This window comes from Haliaeetus albicilla, chromosome 7 (assembly GCF_947461875.1).
Source record: "Haliaeetus albicilla chromosome 7, bHalAlb1.1, whole genome shotgun sequence".
NCBI lineage: Eukaryota > Metazoa > Chordata > Aves > Accipitriformes > Accipitridae > Haliaeetus > Haliaeetus albicilla.
Genome location: NC_091489.1, coordinates 10,538,464 through 10,565,482, shown reverse-complemented (window position 1 = coordinate 10,565,482; position 27,019 = coordinate 10,538,464). Strand labels below are relative to the sequence as shown.

Sequence of the window (27,019 nt, the reverse complement as noted above, 5' to 3'; positions counted from 1 at the left end):
GTGTTCTTCCTGCCTGCAAAGAGATTGCCCAGACCAACAAACAAGTGAATGTGCTATTTGGTCCAAATGTGCCACCACCACCAAATTTGCCTTGTTACTTCATCTAGTCTGTGCAAGTGGTTACCGATAAGTGGCAATTTTTATTGCCATTGACACTCTCGCAGAAGGAAAAGATCACAACTTACAAGATTTAAGAGGTTATGAGGTGGGGCTTCTGTAGTCGCTCAGGCATGTCCAGGCATTTCTGGTGCGTTTGGCAAGGACAGCAGGAGTAGGCTTGTCTGCCTACAAGCCAGGTATTAACTATGCCTGCAAGATTTCATATTTGAAGACCTTTACAAATCCAAGATCAAGCTGCAACACAGAATTTCTGTTGTCAGGGAATTACTGTGCGTATTTCCAGGCTGACTTAATGATCCAAATGAATAGATGCAGAAGATATGCAGGAGGGTATTTGTGCCCAGTGAATCCCCCCTGACCAGAGAGGTGGATGGGGAATGCTTTATCAGAGCTGTTCCTTCTCAGGAAGACAATGCCCCAAGATTGTTACTTGTCCCAGAATCACACTCCAGATGTAGAAGCTGCAAAAACCATCCTGTCACCTAAGTCTGTTTTATAGCTCTTATCTCCCTTTATCGCCTATGGGAGAAACAAAAAAGTAGGTTGCATCCTAGGATGCAACCCATCGCTTTTATACATACATGCATCGAAAAAATAAAAAGACAAATTAAATGTCGTGCAGCTTGGCATGCCTGGGAGTGGACCTCTGCGCTGCAGAAAGTGGGCAAGACAAATCCCAGCCCAGGGAGTAGCTGTGTTAGTTGGGGAACTATCAGCACACCCGGGGGACGCAGGAAGGAGACCATGCAGAGCCGGGGGTCCCCTGGCACCTGTGGGGTGCTCCCTGGCTGATGTGCAAGTAGCGCAGGATGAGAGTGGAGGTTCGTAGTTAGCAAGTGTTTCATTTTGGCAAGTGTGAGCCAAGCTTTCCCTGGAAAGCATCTCTAAAGGTCTAAGCTTTCCATTCCTATAACTACAGAAATGTGTACATTGTTTTCTTTTAGAGAAGAAAAATGTACATGTAATGGTTGTATAGTGAGATAAAGTTATATAGTGAAACAGGATGGGGACAACAAAATTTTATAATACGTTAAACACATTGTCATTACTTGCTGTAATGATTGACAGTTATTTCACTGTCTTCACTATGGACTAACTTTAGGGTGAGGCTATTTTTTATTCACTGTTTTATATCTCTGATGCAATATTTGCACTTTTGCTGACACACAGATTTCCATGTCAATAAAAAGTATGAAAATACAAACAAATGTGTTTGCTTCTTTTTTTTTTTTTTTCATCCCGTGTATTTAATGCTATCGGACATATCTAATAAAACTTCACATGCATATAAGATATGTACAGTGAGATTCTTCTTTGGTTTATATCATCAAATCAGTAAGAGGCTGAGACAACTCATAGAAAGTGAGAAGTATTCTCCTTTCTTAATCTGTTGGAAGCATAACATCTTGGGAAAGTCAACCTTAGAAAAAAAAAGTCATTGTAGAGCCTAATATAAGATTAAAATACAGATGTCCAGTTACAGCTGAGGTTGGGATTTTTGACACGTATTTCAGAGATGCGTAAGTCTATTGTCAAACATAGCAAACAGTAGAACATACAGAAAGAGGGTAACACACTGTCAGTTGGGTTTCTTGGCAATAACTATTAATTTATAGCAATTTAAAATGGATGATCATATTTATTTTACTTTTTTATGAATGATTGTAGCTTTAATATTGCACTTGGAATCTTGTATTTCTAACGTGCATACTGCTTTCCATGAGAGGGCAGTCCATACTCAGGCTCAGTTGTTTTCCATTATACTCTTAATCCAAGGAATATAATTGGAAACTCGAACATAAACACCAGGTTTCATGGGTTGAGCACAGCCGAGACCCCAAGAGGTGACTCCATGCTGGACAAATTTATCTTGGTCCAGACAGACTAGAGGTCCTCCACTGTCCCCCTAAACAGAGAAAGAACAGGATGATTCCTTCACAGCCCCATGTGCAAGAGTGGCCTTCTCACACGAGGCACAGAAAAAGAAGTACCTCTCGCATGTGAAGAGCACACAAGTTATAGGACAACACTGGAGCTGTAGCCAGAGAAGAGTTCTCTATTCATGTTGTTGAACACTGTTGTAAAGTCATCTCTTCCTGTCATCCAAGTGGTATGTTTATTTTTGAAGTAAGGGGATTTGGTGAGAAGGAACCTGATTGCCCTTAGTAACTCAAACTGCGCTTCCTCCCTCAGTCTCTCCTCTGAGGTCTTTATGGGTTCCTGTTGTTACTAGATGATCCAAGACCAAGTGAGTGCATGCATTCAAGCCATGTGTCTTAAGCCATGAGTGCACACCCCTCAATGGCCTGCTTGCCCATCACAGTGGTTGTGCGGAGGGTATCTGTGCTGTGTTGGCAATGGCGCTGACCTGCCGGCTGGGGCAGGCGGTCTGCTGTTTTCACAGTTCTTTACAGAGTCATCTCTAGCTTTTCAGGGAGGGAAGTTTCCATCTTGATTCAGTATGTTAAGCTTTTCTGAGCCCGTTCAACTATTTAAAGAAACTGAAGAACTCAATTTCAAAACCTAGACTTCTGGAGAAAGCCTTCATACCACACTTGTGAGATGAGCTATTGCCAACCATATTCTTCCTTTTCAGCAAAAGGGAAGTCCACCATGCATTTTGCCTCACCCAGTGTGATTTTCACAGGCACTGGCACTGATCCTTGGAAGTTAGTAGTTCCTTTGGCCCTTGGTATGCCTGCATGGCAGACTCTACTGTGTTGTTCCTTGACTGCTAAAGGAGATGTCTCAGGTTGTTAACTGAGCTAGCTTGGACATTGGAGCTAGTCTAGCTGAGGCAAGCAAAGTGGTCTGGGAAAAAACAAATCAGACCATTGTCTTCCATACACCTGGCTCGGGCAGCCATGTGCCTTGTTGTTCAGGCTTATCTGAAAAATTACCTGCCCCACTTCCTAGCAGCAGACAAGGGAGCAAGGGAAGAGCAGAATCCATGTGCATTTTTCAGCTCACACGCCACATGGTGTGGCAACATCCTAAGGCTAATTCTGAGCCTCTAAAGGCTGGAAAGCAAAGCACTATTTGATCTGAACGTGCTTACAACTAACTCTGATGCTCACAGACTTCCTTACCTGGCAGCTATCTGTGCCACCATGAATATTCCCAGCACAGAGCTCGTGTTTTTTGACTCTACCATTCAAAAATTCAGGGCGGTTGCATACTTTATTCTCGATTACAGGGAAACCAGTTTCCTTTAGGTAGCCATCACCACCAGTTCCTTTGCAAATAAAACCAAAACACAATAAATGACAAAGGTAAATGAACATCTTCACAAAACAAACATCAAGATATCAATAAGCAGTAAAATAAGCCTAGCATTTGTGCACTGTGCATATACTTTCCATGCATAATATGAAGTGATACCAAAATCAGTATGCATTATCAGTATCATGGTACTTATCACACTCTACCACCCATCAAAATCCACACTGCACTGATTGACCTTCCTGCTCCCACAGTACACCCATACAGATCCAGTACCCACTGATATTTGTGGGAGTCATTCCAAAGCCATTTTATTTCTTTGTATCGGATTTTTCTTCTCTGTGGAAGAAAGGAGGTAGGAAGTAAACAGTTGAAAATGGCATGATGGGCAGAAACAAGGAGGCAGAGAAGGTACTGATGCTCTTCTCAACCAAGACAAGAGTGGGAGGTTTTGAAAATGAGAGTTATGTTTATATTTATGTGAGATCTTCTGAACCAGGCTGGTTGGGAGAAAGAATCATTTAGGACAATGAGCAAACTCACCTTCACGTGCTTAAGAAATAGCTTAAGTCTAGAAAAACTTTGCTTCTGTCTGTGTAAAAGCCCACTTTGGGGAAAAGCAGAATGGACTGAGAGATGAGAGTTAGCAGCTCCTTAGGTTTGATTCTCCTCTTTTAGTATTGGTTTAGGGGGTTTCAGTTTACATGGCTCTGAGTGATTTAGGAGAATCTAAATCAGAGGGAGACAGTGGAAAGAATGGCAGTACCTGATGAATTCTGATGAAATAGGTATGCATGCAAGCTTACGCGGGATGTTTTTGGCACAAAGAGAATATACACTTTGGATACAAGTACATACCAATCTCCAGACACAGAGCTTTCAGTTGTGTTAACTCTGTCTCACCTTTTGTATCTCCCCAGCCCGTGACATAGCACTCCTCTCTTCCTCCTAACACAGAATTTTCTTTTGGCAAACAAACTGGGATAACATGATTATTGATGATTGCTGGGCTGAAAGAAACAAACAACAGACTCATACAGGAACAATCATGAGCACATTTCTCCCCGACACCACCTTCAGGTTTCTAAAAAGGTTTTATATACGGTCAGCCTTTTTTTCTCTGAAATCGTGAACTTCAGGTAAAGGGCTTTTCTGATGTGCAAAACTGCTTTTGTTTTAGGCTCTAATCCCTCAGAATGTGATACACAAAAGGAAAAAATCTGAAATGGAGAACAATTAGAGGTTTTGATACTAAAATTACTAACATAAATCCAGGAGAATGCTTTGACTTAGGCTAATGCATAGCCAACAAAACCTAATTACAAAACTACTTAGGGGTATGAATTAGTGGCATTTAACACATAGGTGTTAGCTTGCTCTGTTTGCATCCAGTCTGACTATAAATCGCTTTCAAACTGTACATGTAGTACACAGCAGAACCCAAGTCAGTCTGACTTGCCTTTGGGTACAGCTAAGGCTAGGCTCAATTAAGAAGCCACATTAATTGTGCTGACCCTGCATCTGTTTTGGACCTGCATTGCAGCCACGGAAATCAAAGCACAGGCACCATATGTTCACATCTGCTTGCAGCTTATGGACTTATTCCTTTTGATTGCACAGTGCCTCAGTGAGAGTTCAGATGAATGGAAACAGATGCAAGAAGGGCCATACTAGGTATTGCATCAAATGTGCATACTGTTTGCCTGCATGCCGGACAGACCTGCTGGAAAAAGAAATCTCTGCACCACAGCATGGGAAGAGTATGGGGTGACATCACGCTAATATTGCAGCTTTCAGTCCTCATTACCTTATCAAGGTAGAAGCATGTAGAAACACAGACTGAAAGCTCTAGGCATTACCTCTTCCTACTCTGCTGCCACTGCCTCACCTCCCAGCAGCTGGCACCCAGCGAATTGCCAGCCTGGGTCACTGTCCCTCGCCCTCCTCCCCTCCCAAGGCAGCCCTTTCCCTTTCTGAAGCCCTGCAGCTGAATCATCTTGGTTTCCACTGGAGCTTCTGCAGAAAGGGAAGAAAGAGAGGGCCTCAAATCACTGATTGAACACAGTGTGTACAGAAACACACATTTCCATGACCCCAGCAACCACTATTTAGTCAACTTGTCCCAGCAGAAGGAAGGAACGCTTCAGGTGAAAGGATACCTGCTCAGTTTTAGCAGAGCGATGTCTGCCCCGTGTGGCTCCTTGAACAATTTCGCAACATCTCGTTTTTGCACTGATGCCTCTGATGCTCTTTCTCTGTGTAATCCAAGGTATACTTTATACGCAGCTGGCCATGAGGATCTATTGGAAATGATTGCACATGGTGAGCACATGGTGAGCTGATGAACACACATCCAGGATGTAGACCACTTATGATGCTATTGGAAACCTTGCTCTGTCAAATCTAGAAAAATAAAGCCAGCTTTGGCACAAACTTGATTTCGTAATCCCTTCTTATGGTACATGAAATCAAGTTGGCAAAAGTTTTCACTGTCGCTCTTTGTTTCCTCAGTCAAAACTCTGCTTTAATGCATGATGAATGGACTTGGCTCAATTCTCAACTGTTTGCAAGCTGAGTTGAGAGACTGCTCAGGTTGGTTGCTGGGTCCATTTTGTTTCTCTGATTTTCTATCTAGTGTAAGAAAATGCTGCTGCAGGCTATAACAGGTACTTACTTTTCTAAACAGTGAGTGGCAGTAAGAACCCACTGAGGGTCTATCAGAGTTCCCCCACAGAAATGCATGCCAAAACTGTAATAGAGCAGAAAGGCATGAAAAGGGCATTAGTTTAAGGTGGCAAAGTTAATTTTACTGCAGTTCATCAGGCAATCTTTCTAACATGTACACCTTTACAAACTAAAGACATTATTCCACATTTTCATTAAGAATCAACATTTTACTTTCCTTGAACAATAGTTCTTACAATGATGGTAGTGTTGTGCAGACATTTTTATAAGGCCTTGTATGAAAACACCTAGATCTTTGCTCTTAACCGGTATTTCTGTTACTGGAAAACCTTATGTGCAGTGATGTATGCCATTTTAGAGATTCTGGGTTTTATCTAGCTCTGATTACAGTCAGAAAGCTCTGCAACTGGCCTTGATTCCTAGTTTTGCTAATAACTTTGCCAGTAGGACCAAACGCTTACATGGAACCGATCAAGATCTGTACCAGCCATACTTCAAACTGTTGGTTCTACTGATATGACACTGATTCTAACGTAGGATATAGTGACAGATTTAAAGTCATTCTGCCTTTTTGTGAAAATGTTTTTGAAATTAGTGGTTGTATTGATTCTATAGGTATTCATCACAAAACAGAATTCTTGGTTGTCTAAATGACGTTCTTTAAGATTAACACACATAAGGTATAGCCTTGAGCTATTTTTAAATTAAAATCAAGTTTAGAATGCTGCAACCACATACTATAACATCCTATGAGAGGCAAAGTTTCCTTGCATGCAAAGTCTAACATAATGGGGAATGGCCATACCGTGTCCGGAGACTGATTTGCCAGGGCCAGGAGTGTGGATGCGAAATACACCCAGCAACAATCCTTTGAGCGCACAGCTTTGGTCTGAACTTGGATTTTCCACACTCATACTGAGTAGGAGCTACAGAATAAGAAAAAAAATCTCTATAAGGAACTTCATTGTGTGCTATGCATTCTTTATGTGCTCAGAAAACTAGAAGGTGAACCTGCTACATTTGTCACTTCAGCTTTTGATTCTCTGCAGGCAATTATATACCATGCACCACCTATATTTTGTTAGGTTACCTTCATCTGGAACACTTAAAAATGCCTGGCAATTTTTTTTCACATACACTTTTTAGTAGTCAGCAAATTACACATGAATAGATCTACAGTCAGATAGAAAAAAAACAGAAGGGGAAAGAGAAGGAAACAGAGAGAAAGAAAAAAGGAATTCTCCCAACATCTTTAAATATACTCTTACAGATGCCAACAATGCAAAAGCTGCACTGGCAGCTGTTTTCCAACTAATTTTGGTGGTACAGCGTGTGAAATTCAATCACTGTCTCTGTGGAGCAAAACTTTGTCCACTCTTATTTAGGATCTTTTGGTACTTCAGATGTCTCCAAGTTATTAAAAAAGCATAGTTCCTATTTAGCCATGGGAAACTGACTTTTATCAACACAGAATTTAGAATTTGTTGTCAGCAAAAGGAACAAACTTATGAAATTAAAGGCAAAAGGCACATTTTCTTTGTTCGTTAGCTGAACAGCTGAACAAAAAAATTATGAATTTTAAAAAGAAATTGGGTCTTCAAAATGAATACAATAACCCTGTGAAAATGCCATTTTTTCCCCCTAAGAGTCCCAGCCCAACACTTCAATGCAGCAGTACTTTTAGTTACAGTATATGCATGTTATAGAACATCTTCCTTTTTCTTGTTTGCTCCATTTTGGGGTTTTGATCAGAGCATATTTTCTGCTACTCACAGCTGAGAGGATAGAGCAACAAGAAAACCACCCTTCTTTCAAGTGGGAACTACCTCTCTTCCTGGCATAGCTTTTATTGTTGATGGACATGAAAGGACTTGAAACCAAAATGTTGTAAAACTTCATCATTGTACATCAGAGTCCTGAATGGCTTGATTACTGGTAACAAAGACAAGGGCATTTGGTTAAGTATTTAGGGCCAGATGCACTTTCCAGACATCTGATACGGTACAGTATCAGAGGAGGGAAAATCTGTTTACACCCAGGACAGAGCCACATGAGCAGGGAGTGCAAAAGTTTTGCTGGGCTAAGAGCATCCCTTGTTCAGCCTGGCCACACACACGCAGTTATGCCAGGTGACCAGGCAGGAGCAGGGGAAATTTCTGCAGGAACAGCCCTGTTTTGAAACACGTGGCAAAACCCCCATGAGCTTCAGGTACATCTTGTGCTGTGTTTGGGGCTTCCAAGGAATAAGCACCATTCTTAAGACTTCAGGCACAGATTTTGAGCATCACTTCCCCACAGCCTTAATTTCCAATCTAATCTAAAGCTATTGCACTGTCTTAGATCAGTCTTTCAGATTAATCACTGAATGTCCTCCAGTTGTCTTAAAAGGTTACAGGAGAAGGAGACACTAGTCTTTAAAGGAATAATTACGGCACTTGGGAATGTCACAGTACTCCCAGGCTTTTCTTGGGTCTGTTGTATAGCACCAAGGTCCATTCACATCTCCATCAGGATTCCTGCAATACTGTAACAAACAATAAAGACACCATCTGTTAAGCAGGGGACAAAAAAGGCTAAATGCATGATTCAAAATAAAATAAAACTAAATTTGGGAAATTTTTTTTTACTTCCTTTTTGATAGTGATTTCCAATTCCTTTTGTCAAAATTTGTTTCATTTTTCTATTTGCTCTTTGAGTTTAGAAAAAGATAATAAAAATGAAACCTTTTCAACTGTCTTCAGCCTAAGCTTCAACTAAGCTTCACTAGTGCAGGCTTGGACTCTGAGCTCTCAAAAAATAGGAGATATAGACCTAGGATGGGATTTTCTAAAGCATTAAACTGTCTGCCCCTGCTTCCACTGCAGTTAGTAGCAGTAGGGTCAGCCCTGAGGTCTTTTCACACCCACTCTGGTTGCACGACTCCGGGACAAGTGGGTATTGTGTAAGCTGCTCTTGCACAACGTGGTGATGCTTATGAGTCCCAGGGGCAGGGGTGCAGTGTTCGCCCTGATGTGGGGTGCCTGGTTAGCTGAATCACTCTCCAGGTCTCACTGGCCATACTGACTGATCTCTGCTCAGCACAGGCACCTCATACAACCACATGCTACCAGATATCTTTCTAGTTCCCTTCCCTACTCTGAAATATACCCCATGTCTTTGGAAAAAGGAGAAAATGTCTGCTTTCCTTCCCCAAGAGTCCCTGCCAAATGCAAGAACCAAAAGTTTATGTCAGGCAGCTTTTCAGAAGGAGTTTCCCCAATCTGAGCTGGAATTCAATACAGGGTATGTGATGCCATCAGAGGATTGACTAAAGCAAGCTCTACAATCATGTACCTGGAATAAAAATAGTTCAAGCTGGCAACATCAAACAAGCTTTTTATACCACATACAGAGTTTGTTCACAGACCAGGCAAGTATCGTATATGGGATGTTACAAGTCTAGAGAACTAGTGATGAGTATGTGTGTTAGGACTAGGGGGATGAAGGTTAGAGACGGAGAATGACTTACAGGATGGGTCAGATGCATGTATAACCTTGTATGATGGGCTGCGGCAGAAGCTGGAGGGCTAGAGGGGGGATTAGCAGAGGATGGGGGCTGCAATCCATCAGCTATACATCTCAAGGAACTTGCACTGAACGTTGGATCGATGGCCATCTCACCCATCACTGTTACTGCTGAAACCCATGACCCCAGGTGCTCTTTCTGGCAGAGGAGGCAGAGGTGCTGCCCACAGACCAACTCCAGTTAATCCTCAGTAGTGAGGAGAAGCGAGTGCCCATCTGAAGCCCCTTGGCCGTGCTGCAGAAGCATTCAACAGAGCTTCTGGGGATCTGTGTGTCCCACAGAAGCACAGTCTGCTCATGTCAACAATTATTAGCACGATCAGGTTCTCGGATTGAACTGAGGAAAATAAATTAATTTACAAAGTCCTGGCATGACATGCTTGCTGAGGCACCATGAAGAAGACGGGTGAAGCTCAATGACAAGTATTGAATGAACAGCTGCTTACATTTTTATCCAGGCCTGCTTCTGGATGAGTCTTAGGAGTGAAATAGTCATGGCTATGAGGTCTCTGAGAACTCCACTCTTGACAAGTCCTGCCCCTTGCAGTTTTTGCTACTGTGCCACGATAGTCTTGACCATTATCGTTAATGCAGTCTGTGAAGAAACAGGAAAAGGAAATGATTGTTAGCTGTGAGCTATTGGGCCACGCCCATACTTGGTGGTGTTGAAGCAGAATTAAGTTTGAGGAAATATTAGTGGGACTCACACGTCCTACATAATGTGTATACAAGGAAAAAAGGACAACCTAGTGTCAGTGATGGCTAACAATCACACTTTCATTTCCTTGCATTTTGAACATTTTCTTCATGATCATGAAAGTCATAAATCAAAGAGGCTTAGATTCTGTTGACCCCTTGTGACTCCAGAAGCCAGGACCACAAAGACCATGCACTCATAAAGTCTTTTCCTTACGGACACTGATATCTGTCCGATTCCACATTTTACAGAAGGTAAAAAGCAGTAATACAAGTTCAGCCAAAATTAATAGCCTTCTAAAGAGAAGAACATGTCATGGCAAAACAATTAAAGCTGCAGCGCTCTAACCATCTACTGCATAACAAAATTGCATCTGAACTGAATTAAAAAAGCCAGCCATCCTCTGGTGGCAAATGGAACCCTGGAAATGTGAATGCATGGCACAGGAAAAGACTTTTTCAGAACAGTTGCCAGCAAAATGCTATCACCTTTATATCTGCTGTCATTGCTAGTAGCCCTCCCACAGTAGCCTGGAGACTACTAGCCATCTGTTTCCTTGTGTTTCCAATATTGCCAGATGTAGTAGATAAAAGATGCGATATTAATCTAAAATCAATTACAGAAACCCTGCTATAAAATTCTACAAGAAAGTTCAGAAAATGAAGAGAGTGGATACAGTATTATATTAAATTCTGTAATTATCTGGAGTTTCCTGTATTTCATCCTCATTAAATTCTTGATGAGGTTTCCCTAAAAAACAGCTTGCTGGTTATAAGCATTTCTGGGGAAAGTGCAAAGTATTCTCACCGGGATTTGGTTCCAGTGTTGTCTGGGGAGGTTTTGGTAAAGTCACTTGTACAGGGTCATCACACTTCTTCAGGTTGCAATACTCCCATCTCACACTGGGGTCAGTGGTGTAGCACCATGGGCGGCTATCGGCATCTGGGTTTCTGCAATAATTCTGCTTCAGGCCCCTACAAATGTAAGCATAATATATTCCCATCCGTGCCGCTGCGCTGAGAAGAACTTGAAAGAACATTTTAGCAGATCTGCTACAGAGTTAGCACAGATCATTTATTATGTACAGTGTGTAATAGAAATCCTTTTTCCAGCATAAAGAAATCAAGAAACGTGTGCAGAATATTTAAATATGTTAAATACTTATTCACTGATTAATGCTTATAGTAGAATACCATTTACAAATCCAGATGTAAATGCACATATGTATATTAAAGATATAATTCTTTTTACTTTTCGAAATACATTAATAGCTTTTAAGAAGAAATAATTTTTTGCATTTTGGAATAAATAGATAGTAAATATTAAGAATATTATCCTTTCCTCAAAGCTCTAATGAACTGCAGACTAGGAAGCAAAGACTTAAACTCATGAATAACCTCATGTATAAAAACAGTTCATTTCAGTATAAGGGAAAATTTATGATAACTCTTAATTCCTTTAGAAGCAATGTAGAAACGCACAGTTAATTAGTCTAAAGCATAATTTTGACAACTGTGGTTTGTTTCAAGATGAGGTTAATAGAAAATGTTTCCACATTAAAAAAAAAGGGGGATTATTTTTATCAAGTACCCTCCCTTCCCAGCTTTAAAATCATTGTTGTGTAAAGATGATCCCAATCAAAACAAGTTCATGAATGGTCATTGTCCGGTGAAACACATAAATGGGAAATACACATACGCATTTGGGAACTGGTCTGCCGTTTTATTGTGTCGGTGCGGTGACATTGAGCTCCAGGCTTGACATTTCTTTCCCGTGACAGTGAAAGAAGCTGTGCCACGATAAGTCACACCATTGCCTTGATAGCACTCCTCAGTAATTTGAGCCTGCTCAGGCACATCAACAGCTGTAGTGAATAACAGAAACCAGTCCCTTGCATCTTCATACTTTGATATTTATACATGAGCATAGAAAGCCAACAGAAAACAACAAGCCATAGTATTTCACTGACCGCCACAGCATACTCTCTGTAACAGAATCCTTCCCAGACTGTAGTGCAAAAGAAGATTTCAAAAAATGTTTGTAAAAATTTCATTATATGCTAGATTAAAAGCACTTGCACATCAATTTAACTGTCATGCATGGTGATTTATTTCAGCTAACGATCCAAACAATTTGCATATGGATCAAAACTTCTCCAGGGTGGGGGAATGTCTGTGGCTTTGCCACAGATGCGTGTGTGGACCAAGCCTGCCTTGTGTAAGGAGAATTTTCTTTTGATTGCTTTTTATGGAGTCTTGGTTCAGTGCTCTTAAATTATCTTTGGTTTTGCTTTGGATTCAGTTTTTCAGGAGCTGGCACATAAAGCTAATTAACTTTTCCATGGAGGTGGAGGGAACTACCACTCGGCAAAAGGAAAAGACCTCTGTTACTGCAATTTTTCCTGAGCTGGGTCAGTGGGTGACTTAAAACTTCTGCACCTATCCACCAGACTGAACATACCATCCTGGGCTCCACACCAGGCTCAGGCGTTCAGCTGATACATAGCAATACTGAGAGTGACAGCAATAATACAACTAAGCAGAGCCACCCAAGATTTTTCAAAATAAACCATGATGACCCTTCACTTCCAGATGTCCCCTGTTGTTCTTACCAGGGGCCTCTGGCTCTGCCCCATCACAGGAGGGGATGGTGCAATATTCCCACCGGGCGGTTCTGTTGGTGGTGTAACACCATGGCATCTTCTCACCATCAGGATTTCTACAGTAGTTTTCCTCTAGGCTCCTGAAACAGAAAACTTGGCTAAGAAAAGCCTCTCATGGAAACCTGGTAAAGGTTATGAACAACAGGAGAATATACCTCGCTGCCCAGTTTACTGTTGTATTTACAGGTGGGTAACTGCTGCTGTAATCTACTGATGCCATTTACTAGATGAATAATTGCAATGCACTGGTGTTCTGGATGTGCTAAACCAGACACCTCGTAGATTGATGGATGAACTAAGAGATTGTATTTCATGTAGTACTTTAAGGCCAAGAGCAGCACAGCAGAAACACAGGGTGAAAGAATCTAGCCCCAAGCAAATATCATAATTGTAACTTTCTTACTCCACATTGCTTCAGCTGACCAACAATACAGTAAAAGCATGAATTGAAGAGGGAAAAAGTCAGTCAAGCAGAGCTTGAAAGTCAGAAGAGGAGACACTAGTATCCAAGAACAAAGAAGTGAATAAAAAGAAATGTGCAAAAAAATTGAAAAGATGGAACCCAGCAGGTGATGACTGCTGGTGTAACTGAAGAACTTTGCAGTACGGTTGAAGAAAAATGAAGTACTTCTCATGGACACTGAACAATGGAGAGGTTTCACTTACTTGCAGGGATAGTTTTCAGGAGTGCGAGCGTGTCTGTGAGGAGATTGAGAACTCCAGTGCTGACATGTATTTCCCGATTCAGTAACAGATATCGTGCCTCGATAGTCGTCTCCTCTTCCTGATAGACATTGACGCCCTGGTGCAGGAACTGGTGGGGGTGTTGCTATTACAGAAAGAGGAACTGAAATTAAGCAGTGCCTTCCAGGCATAGTAAAAACCAAACCCAAACACTGTGAGCTTTTTAATTAAGCAGGCTTTTTAGCTTTCTTTGCAGGTAAGGTTTAAAGACCAACACATTTGGAAAGTCCAAAAGGTAGAGCAAAAAAATCTAAAAATATCTTTTTTTTTTCCTTCCATTTTAACATCTTCACAAGCAGTCAGACTGCCAGAACGGCATTTGCGTTTACAGCAGCCGGGATACAACACAACCAAGCGCTAGCAGCCCCATCAGAACAAAGCTGGAAAGTGAGCAAGTTAATACTGTGAATAAAACTGGGGTGAAAGTGGCAGGCCCATCAGTGATAGGTACAGGTATAGGTGCAGATATAAAAGAGATGTACTCTAACTGGTGAGAGTCAGAGGCAGCAATGATGAGGTCTGGTGAGAAGACCCAAGGAAAAGTGCCGTGGCAAGGACAGGCCTTTGGGGAAAAGGAAATTGAAAAGGTGAAGAATTGAATTGGAAGAGCAAAACAAAAGCCAGAAGATTTTCAGGAAGAGTGAAAGTGTTTGACATCAAAAAAGGAACATCAGAAGAAACATCAGAACCACTGAAATGCCTGGTCATGGAAAAACACATCAAGGAACGGAGATGTGCTCCACACAAAACCATTAGAAAAGCCTACGACAGAAATGTCTAGTCTCAAAAAAGCTATCAGAGGTTCATTTCAAGGTTATTTATTCTTTTATTTGAGATAAAAGTCAGCAGTTTTTTATTCTTTCCTTTATCTTTGGGCCCTCTTCTATTTGTTGTAGCTCCTTGCACCACCTTGAGTGGAAACTGTCTAGATGTCTTTGTGCCTAGACATCTTTGTGTCTAGAAGTCTAGAAGTCGGACTCACTGCAACGAGGAATGTCACAATATTCCCAGCGTTTAGTCGGGCTGGTTGTGAAACACCAGGGCTGAGGTTCACCATCAGGATTACGGCAATAATTCATTTTCAGATCCTTCTCTGGAAAACTGAACAGGAAAAATATTTTTTAAAAAATGTCACTAATGGCTGTAACAATTATCCTGTCTGGGGCAGGGTTGTCTTCAGGCCACCACTGATCATAAACAACCCATCACAGAGTCTGACTTACTTTTCTGGGAGGTATCCGTGAGAGTGAGGTTGCTGGGAGTCCCAACGCTGGCACTCAAGTCCAGACACCGTTGTTGCAACTACTCCCTGGTAGTTTTCTCCACTGCAGTGCATGCACTCCACTGTAGGAACAAGGCAGAATGAGGACAAGAGAGACAGAAAGTCCCTGAGGAACTGGTCTATAAACACTCAGACTCATCTGACATGAAGTTCAAGAGCCTGATCAGAGCGCAAGGCAGAAGGACGGTCTTTTTTCTTGGCAAAGTAAAAGCTTATTTTTCTTGGTAAGATGACTTCAACTAGTTGATTGCATTTATAGTATTCAGTTTAAAAAACCCCTAACATTATAGACTATAGTTTTTGAAAGACCTAAATTAAAACTGCTAAGCTATAATTGAAAATCTGTGCCTTGCTGCTGTCACGTTTTATTGACTTTGGCACTAGCAATTGTAATTTGGTTCAATTCTAGTATTATGATATTTAAATACACTCATACCATTTTTTTTTATCTAGAGAAAAAAAACCCAACTTTGTATAGCTTTTTTGTTTTGTTTTTTTTTTATATCTTTCTTATTGGTGTTGAAAATTTCTTTGGAAATTTCAGGTTGAACTAAACTCAAGTTTGAACAAATACTTGATTAGAAATAAAAATACCTGAAAAACTTCACATTCTTAACACATCTTCCAAAAAAGGAAAGAAATCAGTGAATGTATTCTGACCTTCACACTCTGGGATGTTACAGTAATCAAATCTGGTAGCAGGATCTGTTGTGTAACACCAGGGTCCCTTTCCATCGCTATCGGGATTTCTGCAGTAGTTTTCCTCCAGTCCTGCAGTAGGATATTTTTCAGGTGTGTAACTGGAACAGAAATTAAATGGGATTAGAGAATAAGGAAGGTGTCCCAATTGTTCAGCTGAGGACTCTAAAGATGAAATCTTTATCTGAGGACCATTTTGTAGATGTTGTTCACTAGAAGTCTAATTGCTACTGTGTGCCATTGCTGAAGCATTAGAAGTGCCATAGCTATAGACTTCAGGAACTATGGTGTCTCTAAGGCCAGTCATAACTTTAATACTTGCATTTCCTCCAGCTATTCAGTTTCCAGTAATTTTTGCTCAGCTGAGGTACCATGTAGCATGTAGAGAAAAGTCTGCTCTGGGACATGTTCCCCAGGAGATGCAATGAGAAGATACTTGCTGAAATGTGAGAGTTCTCTGTAACCTGAATGCTATGCCTTCTTAATAGGAGGTTACTAAATAAACCCAGTTGGGTGTTTTTCATTAAATACAATAAATACTGCACTGTTAATTGTCTGTGGATTCACTGATAAAACGATGTACCTCTATCTCATCTGCCACTTGTTATACCTTTAGCCAGGAGAAGAAGTTCTTGCCCTGGTGAGATTAATGGAAAATTCTTATTGCAGCAGAACCAGGTGCTTCCCTGTCTAGTATTTTGCTCTTGTAAGGACCACAAAATTTAAATGCAACTGCCAAGACTGACAATGTCCCTGTTGATCATGTAGCCCCAATTGCAGGTCTCTCAGTTACAACTCAGATTAGAGAATTATCTTATTCTGGGTAAGTGTAGAAAAATATTTTATAAGAAGACTTTGAACACCAAACAAATTGCTTATAAGACTACTTGGCACATATAAATGGCTTAGCAAAATTTCAGAAAAACATATAAACATATATGAAAAGGCCTTACTTTGGTTTATGGGGGGCACTATCAACCCACTTCTGGCATGGCACACCTTTCTGAGTTTTGGCTTCTGTTCCTCTGTAATCCACCCCTTTTCCCTTCTTGCATTCTAGAAGATAAACTGAAATGATATGTGCTTGATTAATCAGTATCATGACATGTCCATTGGATTTTAACATATACAAAATCCATTTTCATGCTAATACATTTAAATACATTTGGTCATATTTTGACTTTCTTACGCCATCAAAAGTAGACAGCTCACATTGTAAAAACCTACTAGTTATTTGATGTCTAAGTTGAATTAATTAACATTGAAAAACTTATGTGAAAGCCCAAAAGTTCCAAACCAGAATTCCAGAGAAATAAGTGTAATACAACCCAGCCCTTTTGAGAACATGCTATAGTACATTTAAATAATAAAATATGCTTTTAACATTTAAATATGCACTATAACAAAATAGAAGCACATTCTCTTTTCATTGCCTCCTATGATGTTATAGTTATGCACAGTAACTAAAATCAAACCTTAAAAGACAGCCACCTGAATTCTGCTATAGAAGACAGCAGGACAGAATCACAGATGCATACACATAACATTTTACCAGTTTAATACGCAAATTTTTTTAAGTTCATATAAATGCGGATGATATTGTTTCATTAAAGTTCACCACGTGATGAATGAGATTTAATTAATTCATGATATGCTAAAACAAGGACTCTCTGCTGTACAAGTTAAAATGGATAGTTGATTGAAGGTGCATATTATATACACTTTTGTACTCTGAGATTTTGGAACTTAATAGTACCTTCATGAAAAAAAAGGAAAAGAAGGAGTGAAAGAATCAGCAATGAAATCCTGTCTTCATATAAGCCAAGGGGAATTTTAATGCTGAATAAGCCTGGGGTTTGTATCGGTAACCTTAAAAACATTAAATAATTTTAAATTCTTAATCATTAAATTAAATGAGAACTGAAAGCCCAGTGTTGTAATTTTTTTCCCAGGAGGAGGGAGCAACCATAACCCCATTGCACCCTTCAAGATTTTCCTGGGAGGACTGAACAATCCCCTTTCCCAGCAAAGAGCTGGTGGCTGCGAGGGGAGAGCAGGCTTGCAAGGGGTGGCTCTGCCAAGGCACGGCTGAAGGAACTCTGATCTTGACACGTTCCCTCAGAGCTTCTATGTCTGCAGTTTAGGGACAGTCACTGTCAGGCAGCATGTCCTCTGGCTTGGAAAACTAAGCAGGAAACTCTTTTAGCACCTCCCTATGCACAGGGCATATTTCATCAGCCAGTTCCTCCTTTCTAGCTGCAGTAACGCAATCTGACTTTTAGGTTGTGACCTGGCTCGTCTCAATGTCTTTAAGTAGTGTCCAGATCAGGTATTTGTGGAGACCCAGTTATGCATCAGCTTTTCTCAGCATCAGAGTTATACCAAAGCTGACATACAAGCAGAAGTTTAACATAAATCTGGAGACATAATGCCGTTTTACACAGATCTGTCTTGTCAAAAGTGAAAAGAACTAATATTTGAATCTGAAATAAGGTCCAGCTCTTCTGTGGGCAGACAGATAGTCTAGATGTGGATTTATAGATGTACCTTTAGGCACGTCTTTATTTCAATGTGTATATATATGTGTGCAAGTTTACTCTAGGAACTTTAGCTGGAAGCCATTTGGTTCCCTCAAACAATTTTGCAATAAATTAACATTAAAAACCTCAATAACTGAACACTGAATCAGTCAAGTGCTGACTCTTTTTGTTTGCGTAAACTTTTGACCGTTTATATAACCTTTAGGTTTTTTTTCCTGTCTGACGATAGATAACTAACTTTGATCCCCAAACTCAACCCGTGTCCCTTGGGTTAACTATTTACAAACAGATACGTGGATAACAACTCCGAAATGCTAACTTTAATTCTTATTACTTTTTCTATTAAGCCAGGGAAGGTTAACTTCCTCTTTTATAGCACATACGATAGAAAAAATAATTTTAAAACCTGGGAATTTTATACCAATTGTCATCCTTTTCTTTGAATGCAGTGATAAAGAGCAATTAGGTCTTGTCAAGTAATTGCTTCAACTGAAAAAAAAAAAGTTGGTTTCAGCAATAGTATTGCAAAAGCATCTGGGCATCTGAAAGGAATTTCCTTGAAGTATCAGGACAGCAGCAGCTGCTGGGGACAGTGATGTAATCTGCCTAGGTAAAAGCTACATTTTCCATTCTGTTCTGTAACAATAGATTAAATGGATGTTAACATTAGAATGGACACAAAGTTATCTGAGACTCTTTGCTAATGAAGAGATGAGTAACAGAGAAACCATCTGACACATACACAATAGGCTTTGTTTTTGATGTTCATGATACCTAGGCACATCTTTTGTTTTCAGTAGGTAGATGTGCAGTTTGGGTACATCTCTGTTACGTAAAACTACAGATTTTCACACCTTTACTGATGGAGTTCTGTTTTTCAAGAAACTAAAATCCACGCCTATGACTTCAAAAGGCTTAAAAGGATGCACTAACAAATCCTCACTGAATATTGAAGGACTCTCATCCAGGTTCTAACCTCAGCAAGTCTAAGGGACGTCTCAAAAATAAACCAGAATTACAGTCTAGCTCCTGATCACAGTACTGAAGCAAAATCAGTAAGGATTATTTACATGTAAGTTATTTGTTCAGTCTTTAAGCTTTGTTACTTGCCAATTGATCCATTTGGTTTTCCTTCTACGATAGGAACTGCAGAAGATTTCTTAGCATTACTTAATCATGATTCAGGGAAATTCCCACCAGCTTCTGGATATAACAAAAATATCTTATGTTCAAAACATTAAATTACCTATTAGTTATATATACAAAAAAAAGGCAGCTAGCTGTAGGCTTCAGAAAATATCAGGCTGAAAAGGACCCTCAGTGGTCTTTGGTCAAACCCCCATAAAAAGCACAGCCAGCTTCTGAGCTGGCTGAGGCTGCTCAGAGCTTTGTCCAGTCAATATCTGCAAGGGTGGAGGCTCCACAGCCTCTCTGGGCAATGTGGTCCAGTGCTTAACCCCCCTTCCTGTGAAAAATTATTTTCCTTATACCCACAATGTCTGAACAAAATCTCATTTGGATGCTCAGCTGCAATCCATCTGAAGCTATTGAGCTACTACATACAGTCTTCTTGCAGGTGCTATACGCATAGCATTATCTTATCCTACAAGTCTTTGCAGGTCAACAGAGAAGTAAGGATGCAGTTTGCTGGAGCTCATTGGTATTTACACTCCAGTTATTGTGATTCTTGACTTTTGGTTAGAAACTGGCCTCTTGAAACCACTGCATAACTTGCAGCAGCTGAGAACCTGGTTCATTTTTCCTTTTCATGCACCTTTCTTTGTTGAAGGAGACCAAGTTGGTAGATACTATAGTTTCCAATTTCTGAATATTCTCAAATGCATTAATATTTTTTTTTTAAGTTAACAAATCAGAAAATGCTGAAAGACAATGTTCACAAAGTCATTTAACACAGAACAGTAGTAATTCTATTCAAAGTTTACCAATTCTATTCAAAGTTTACCACATTATCTTACATCTGAATGATCAGTAAGGAGATCTTTTCTCCCTTGTTTATTACTAAAGTCAGAGAACAACACAATGAAAGTTACGTTATATTAAAAATAAAACACATTCCTTCTTCCCTGTATATAGCAAGAGCTCCATGATTGATTACGTAATTCAAAATTAGTCTTAAAACCCAATCATTTGTCTGTATCTAGCATAACGTGATAGATTTTTAAAAGAGATGATTAAAAAAATGGGTAATCGCCATTTCTTACAAACAGATTTCCTATTTTCAGAAAAAATAGGAGATCAAATACACTTCACTCAAATAATACTCATCTATGACAGAAATGTTCAGAAATAAAACATGTACAAAAGGAGAATACAAAAATTCACCACATCCATTAATTATACTGTAAAAATACAGATTAGGATAAAAGTTTCACAAATTCATTAACTGAAGAGTACAAACCTCATATAATGATATAAAAGTACTATAAAAATAGATCATTTTTATCTGGAGCATAGTTAACACTCTAATACTTCTGACAATGTGTGCAACCAAAAGAAAGTTGATTTGAGTCCCACCCAAGTAAACTGTGAATTTTCTTTGGTGATACAAATGAAATTATTTGGTAGTTTCCATCAGTGTTCCTGTGAGCAAAGGTCTGTCTCGGAAACTATTGCCAGTACAAGTAGCTCCTCCTAGTTCCCTCAGCAGCGATAGAGAAGATGCAGCTGTAGGTTGCTGGCTGGTTTAAAAGGAGAGGAGAGAAGGGACCCTTAAGCATCTCTGTTACTCCCAGCAGCTTCTGCGTTCCCTGAGCAACAGTGGGCTTTTCTGCCTATGGACCTGAGGATTTAGGGAGCAGGAAAGATGTTGGAACACTAATCTGGGAAAAGAAATGGTACCACTGCTATACCAGCAATGTGGCAAACCCTAGGTGTTAGGTAAGGGCTGACCTACCCACCCCACCTGACCCAGTGAAGGCTTAGCCCCCATTTAAAATAGGGTTATGTGAGTCCCACCGGAAAGCATATCTCAGTGAAATAATATGAAAAAGACATAGACATACTTCTTTTTTCATAAAGAACTGCATTTGTTCTTCTGAATATCACTGCTGTTTTGGTGTTCTCAGCCAATGTTAAACACTGTTGGTCTTTACTGGTGAATAAGAAGGCCCTGTTGAGATTAAGAGGAGAGAGCAATGTAAGAAACAATAGCTGAATGTGTGTAATATTTTCCTGAACACCTTTTCTAGTATTCAGGTTTAATTTTAGCAAGCACTGCACTTCAGTGATATTTAGGATTGCATGATGTTTCACAAATCACTGAGTATTGCAGCTCCCATTTTCAGTGGTGACTTTGACTCCTAAGTCTTCATACTAAGCTTAGTTTGAAAGGGAGCTACATGAACAAATTATGACAAGGGATAAAAAAAGGTTTATAATGTGCCATAGACTCCAGAGAACATGCTGAAGGGGATACATGAACAAGGGACCTTGACCTTATTTCAAAAAAATTAGTGGTCATTCGAGAAGCAAGATATTCTACAGTATTCAGCAGTTACCACAGAACAAGTAAAACACAACAAGCCAGGACCTTAAATTACCTTGTGATAACCGTTCTGAGTCATCGTACATGAAGCAATGTAAGCACTTTGGAAAACACTGCCATTTATCTTTTCAGCAAGCTCCTAGGCTGTAAGTCTGCAAAACTGGAGCAGATGGTGTAACCTTTACAATAGCATCTAAGGAAAACACCTGACAGGCTAAGTAATTTCTACAGCTGGCTTTTCTGAACCAAAAAAAACCCCAATAGCAACATGGCATTCAGGGGGTAGGCATATACCAGGAAACCAAATACTGACAAAGCCCATTCTGTAGCCTTGCGACCAACTGGCATGGTCCCAGTGTGCCTGTACTTGTAAATTCACACAGCCTCTCCCCAAAGGAGAGGGATCACATCCAGACTCACGGCTGGCAACCAGGTCCATGAGCTGTCTGGGGAGTGCTGGTTGCCCTGGGTCAAAACTACACGGGGAACTGTTGCCCAAGCTCTCAGTAATGTTAAATTTGTAAGTAGGGATGTAGCTAATGAGCATGGTCCAACACACTGCTAAGGTGGGATAACAAGTCTGAAGTATTGATGTGAATTCATTGGTCTGAAGCACTAATGTGAGGGTGCTGCAGTGCTGGCCTGGTCCTAAAGCTCTGCCTAACGTTTACCTTTCTTAACCCAGATCCTTCCCTGCCAGATAGCATCTGTTCTTTATTGATTGTAATAGATCTCACATCATTAATTAGGAAGGCAAGGACAGAACACCCTGATGTTCCAGTGTCAGGTGATGGTAGGCTCAGACCCGAGGCAGAGGCTAAGGACTGATACTATGTCTGAATATGCCTCAAAAGGGAACAATAATCCTCTGCAACCTGTAAATATATAATCTGAATATAGAGGCCTGCCCTCTTTGCCTTCCTCCCTACCCTCCTGAGCCAAGTACTACTGAAGCTCTGCCCTTTCTTTCCAGAGAAGGGAGTTTTCAGAGAAGAGAGTCAAATCAAAGGGAACGGGTGGCACTTCACGCACACAGTCATCAAACCCCTGTCATCCTTCAGGGTTACAACTCTTTAAAATAAGCCTCATTTTCCCTTTTGATTTAAAACACAAAGTTATAAATACATTTAAAAGGTCAGCACCAGGGTATCCCTGCCTTGAATAAAAGCCTGATGGAGAACGAAGTACTGGGAACAGCCCTGCAGACAGTCAGTCTGCCAAGTACAAAAACTTTGTTTGAAGTTACGTAAGTCCAAATTCTAGTAAAATTCAGAATAATGTAGGTATCTGCAAGATAATAGGTAATGCAACAAACATAAGCAATGCCATTATTGCTGTCCTAAATTTCCAAGCAATTAATTATGACTCTTTATTGCAAAAGGAGTGCAAAAGTCTTGATCAAACGGTGTCAAGTTGGTTTTCAGTGTGCCAAGCTGTGCATCAAGATATCATAATGTTTTCCAATAAAAATTCAACATAATTTTCTTAATTTCTCTATTTCTGCTGTCTTCATCCCTATGTCCCAGGCATTCTGTTTCTATATGTCTTTTGTTTTCCAGCAAACCTCAGACAAACATACTCCTAAGAAATCCCTCAAAAGTTCAGACTGCTGATAAATAAGACAGGCTGCTCCATCGTCTGTAATGAAAGATATATATGGGAACCACTGGAAATTACCTGCAAGTAAATTTATTTTCAGTTTCACATCGCTCCGCACAATCTTCTTTACTGTTTGTCCTGTAAATTTGCTTCTTTGGGTTGAGCAGCCAAGCTCCCTCTGTTCTCACATAGCTGTCTAGTATGTTTCCTTGCACTAAAAGAAAAAAGAGAGAAAGAGGTAAAAATATAAATGCTGCTATGATTTATTTCAAACGTTCATGTTAAATTCTTTGTCACCTAGTAGAGTAACATCATCATTTAATTGCTGGAATAATTAGGTAAATGGTGACAAAATATGGCTGAATATTCCCTTCCTATTATGGTAAAGGGTAGCATCACTGAATACCCAGTGTAGGGCAGGACAGAGAAGTGGCCTGAACAGTGCTTTCTGTCATTCTGAAAGTCATAACAAGTAACACAAACCTACAGTATAAAGTGATGGGAGCAAAGAAGATGACCCAAGGAATGAAAAAAAAAAGGGTATTTCAGAAAGAAAATATTGGGCACCCATACTTTGGAGAAAGTGGAGAAATGGAACTCAAGAAGGATATGAAACGATGATTGTCTTTTGCTGATATCTACCCAGATGGAACGACTTCAGTTTTATCAGCCACCCCATAGCTGCCTCTGTTCAAATGCTCTTGCAAGAAACAAGCCATCCTCAGTCACTGGGGTTATCACTGTGCTCATGTTCAGTTTATCATTTTTGTAATAACTCTGTACTGAACTTACTTAATAATCAAGGTAGCAGATGTTGCCCTCCATTGCCGTGAATTAACACAAGACATTAATCTGGTAAATAAATTCACCTAACGACCTCTGGGCTACAGCTGCATGTGAAATATATAGGATACTAAAAAGTATAGCTATGTTTAGCAGTAACTGCCAGAAATGTTCAAGTACAATTCTTCTTGTAAAGGACTTTGCTGTTTAGTATTTTCTTCTTCTGTTACAGCTACGCAATCTCTGAAAGCTCAGTTATAGTTCACAGCACTGTGACTTTCATGACTTCCAGCTGCAGGGTCATGTTGTTCCACGAGTCCTGTGATTTTTACAGTTTCTCTGTCAGATGAGCATATGACTCTACTGCCAACCGTTTGGCTCTGGGAGTTGTCTGTTCTGCATGGTTTCAACCCCAAACGGACAGCTGGCCCATGGTCTTTGCAACACGTCTTAGTCCTGCTCTGTGCCCTGGTTTTGTGCCTGGCTTTAAGCAATTGCTAATAAAAGGCACACAGGGAATGAACCACACCCTGGCTTCCCCCTCATGCATGATGGCCACGCTGCAGAGAGGCGCTTCTTTCTTCATCTTTTTCTGACCCTTCTCTTCCCCAGTTGTAGCCCAACACCAGCAGGAGGGACAGAAAGGACCCTCGTCCCACCCAGCCCCACAGCCTGTGAGCGGAGGGGCCACGGGGGTGTTCAGTGAAAGGTCTTCCAGGCGGAGGACGGCAACTACTCCTCTCCCCGAGTAACACGCTTTTGTAGCGTGCAGCAGGCTTATGTGCCTCCTGGTACGGTTAAATTCCTTCACCTGAGTGCTAGCTCAGCCTGCAGTTGAGTATTCTTTTTAACCTCATTTTGCACCTACAAGACGGAACTGATAAAATAGGCACAAAAGCTAATTTATGCTTCCTCTCATACCATTGCAAACCCAGAGAAGTTACTGGAGGGGTTTTTTGCTGCATGTAGACTAGGGAAAAGTTTGGCCCTAAGGGTTAAACAGTTTAACAGTGCATGAAAGAAAAGGATAGCTGCTAAAAAAAAAAGGTAAGTGGAAAAAGGATACAATAAAATTTCATGTGACAGGCGCAGAAATCACTGATTCCACTAGTTATTTCAAAACAAATATGACGTTAAGAAGAAATGAGTTTTGAGAGAAAACATTAAACTAGGTCAAAACAATATCATAGCGATGCTGCAATGCTCTCCACAAGGACAAGAAATACAAGTAAAGAATTCCTATCATGGTACAGCTTCCATGCAACCTGAATTGTGTTCTGTTTTGACATTTTGCAATAAAATTGTCATTATAATTACAGCATTTGATTTTTAAAATATCGACAGGATCATAACTGATTTGGGTCATAAAAATATTTTTTCCCCTTTTCTGTTATAATTACATGCAGGGCACAATACTTTAAGAAAAAAAAATTAAGGTATATGCAAGCTGAATAAAAATGCAGTAAATTTTCTTGCTATCATTTTTCCTATGTCTATGGAATTTTTCAGTGTTAGAAAGATATTACTGCCTTATTCAGAAATGCAAATATTTACCGCCATTTGATAAAGGATTTGCAAACAAAAGCAGAGTATTGCAGACAAAACCCCAAATCCTATATTTTCCTCCTCTGTATAAAATTCTTACTTATTTGAGAAGTGAGTTTGATTTGAATGAGGCTGTTCTGGAAAACAAAGCTTAGAAACTAGAATTTAAATTTAGATTATAATTATTAACATTAAATAATATCTAGAATTTTTTATGCTGAGTCATGTCTATAATATATCTAGCTAAAACCTACCCATACATTTTTCTGTTACCTTTTTTATATTTTAAAACTACATTGTAAAATGCTTGTGTATTTTTTTTTTTTTAATATGTGTTGGCACACTCATAACTATGTTTTTAAATGCAACCACAACAGTCAGTGTATTTATACAGAAGGCCTGAAAGAAGATGTGCCATCTAAATCCCATGGTTCATTGAAGTTTAAAGTTTTCAGGACAGAGAATATTTATTCAAAATTTCTGTATGAGTTACAATCTACTAGCCCCAAAAAGATGTATTTAAAGACCCTTACTCAGTTCTTGTGAGTTACAAAGTACTTTATACTATCTTCTACAAAAATAGTCTTGCAGCACCAAAAATACTGCAGAAACTAATGCTGACCAGATTTTGCCCTCCCTATCACATGGAATGAAAAATCTCCTGTTAAGACTGTGGCTATGAAAAAGACTGAAACTCTAGTGTGTAGAACAATTTTTCCTTTTCTTTGTGATTTTGTTTTTCACGATGCATTTACCAATGTTAAAACAATCAAAATAAGGATCATGGTACTTGGCAATAACAGAGAAAAGAAACAACCCTAGGAAAAAAGGCTGCTGAAACCAGAGACAGCCATGTCTTTGCAGCAAGACTTTGATAGGCTGCTTTCCAAGGGTGCCCCCATTTCTGGCCACGGCTGCAGGGAGCCATTTGTTCCCCACGCAGACACCAAGGCTGTTGCTTTTCTGGCGTCTCTAACGAACACAACACTGGAACAACCACAGCTCTTGCTTTGTTCAACAGCAGCTCTCGCTGGCCAGCAAGCCCCAGATCCGTCATCGTCCAGGTGAGCGGCGACACAGGGATTTGGGGACCTCCCTTCACCAAATGGAGCTTGCAAGCATTTGGCCCCCATCTCACCTAGGCAAGTGGAAGGCAAAGGACTCTTACCTGAGCTGAGCAAGAAAAGAAAGAGAAAGGCGCCTTTGCTAATCCCCATTTTGGCCCAGCTGGCGGGTGCTGGAAGTTGTGTGTGTCGGTGCACAAAGTTTTATTGACTCGCACTGGAGTGAGGCGGCATCAAACAAACAAGGCAGGTAGGTTGAGTTAATCATTCTCCCATGCTGTGACCCCCTTTGCCGTGGTGTGGCCATT

The 27,019-nt window shown here is 40.2% G+C and overlaps 1 protein-coding gene across 1 annotated transcript; it reads right to left on the bottom strand.

Annotated features, from left to right (window-relative positions):
- Positions 1-1,739: 1,739 nt before the first annotated feature.
- On the bottom strand, positions 1,740-27,019 carry LOC104320140 (plasminogen). The gene is made up of 19 exons (XM_009922210.2): positions 26,816-27,019; positions 23,398-23,533; positions 21,239-21,345; positions 16,629-16,743; positions 15,637-15,776; positions 14,918-15,038; positions 14,677-14,795; positions 13,617-13,779; positions 12,900-13,030; positions 11,987-12,152; positions 11,096-11,262; positions 10,038-10,186; positions 8,458-8,551; positions 6,833-6,953; positions 6,017-6,091; positions 5,502-5,642; positions 4,246-4,352; positions 3,210-3,355; positions 1,740-2,026 (listed from the first exon to the last, which is right to left on the bottom strand). Exons 1-19 carry the CDS (start codon positions 26,862-26,864, stop codon positions 1,865-1,867), a joined length of 2,409 nt encoding a protein of 802 aa, XP_009920512.1. The 5' UTR covers positions 26,865-27,019; the 3' UTR covers positions 1,740-1,864.

Bases quoted from the DNA above. Each gene is read 5' to 3' on its own strand.
- LOC104320140 (XM_009922210.2), bottom strand. From the start codon at position 26,864: ATGGGGATTAGCAAAGGCGCCTTTCTCTTTCTTTTCTTGCTCAGCTCA. The intron at 16,744-21,238 runs GTATGTCTATGT...ATATCATTTCAG, and splicing joins AGTTCTTTATGAAAAAAGAA to TTTATCTTCTAGAATGCAAG. The intron at 2,027-3,209 runs GTAAGGAAGTCT...TTCTCTGTTTAG, and splicing joins GTGGCACAGATAGCTGCCAG to GGGGACAGTGGAGGACCTCT.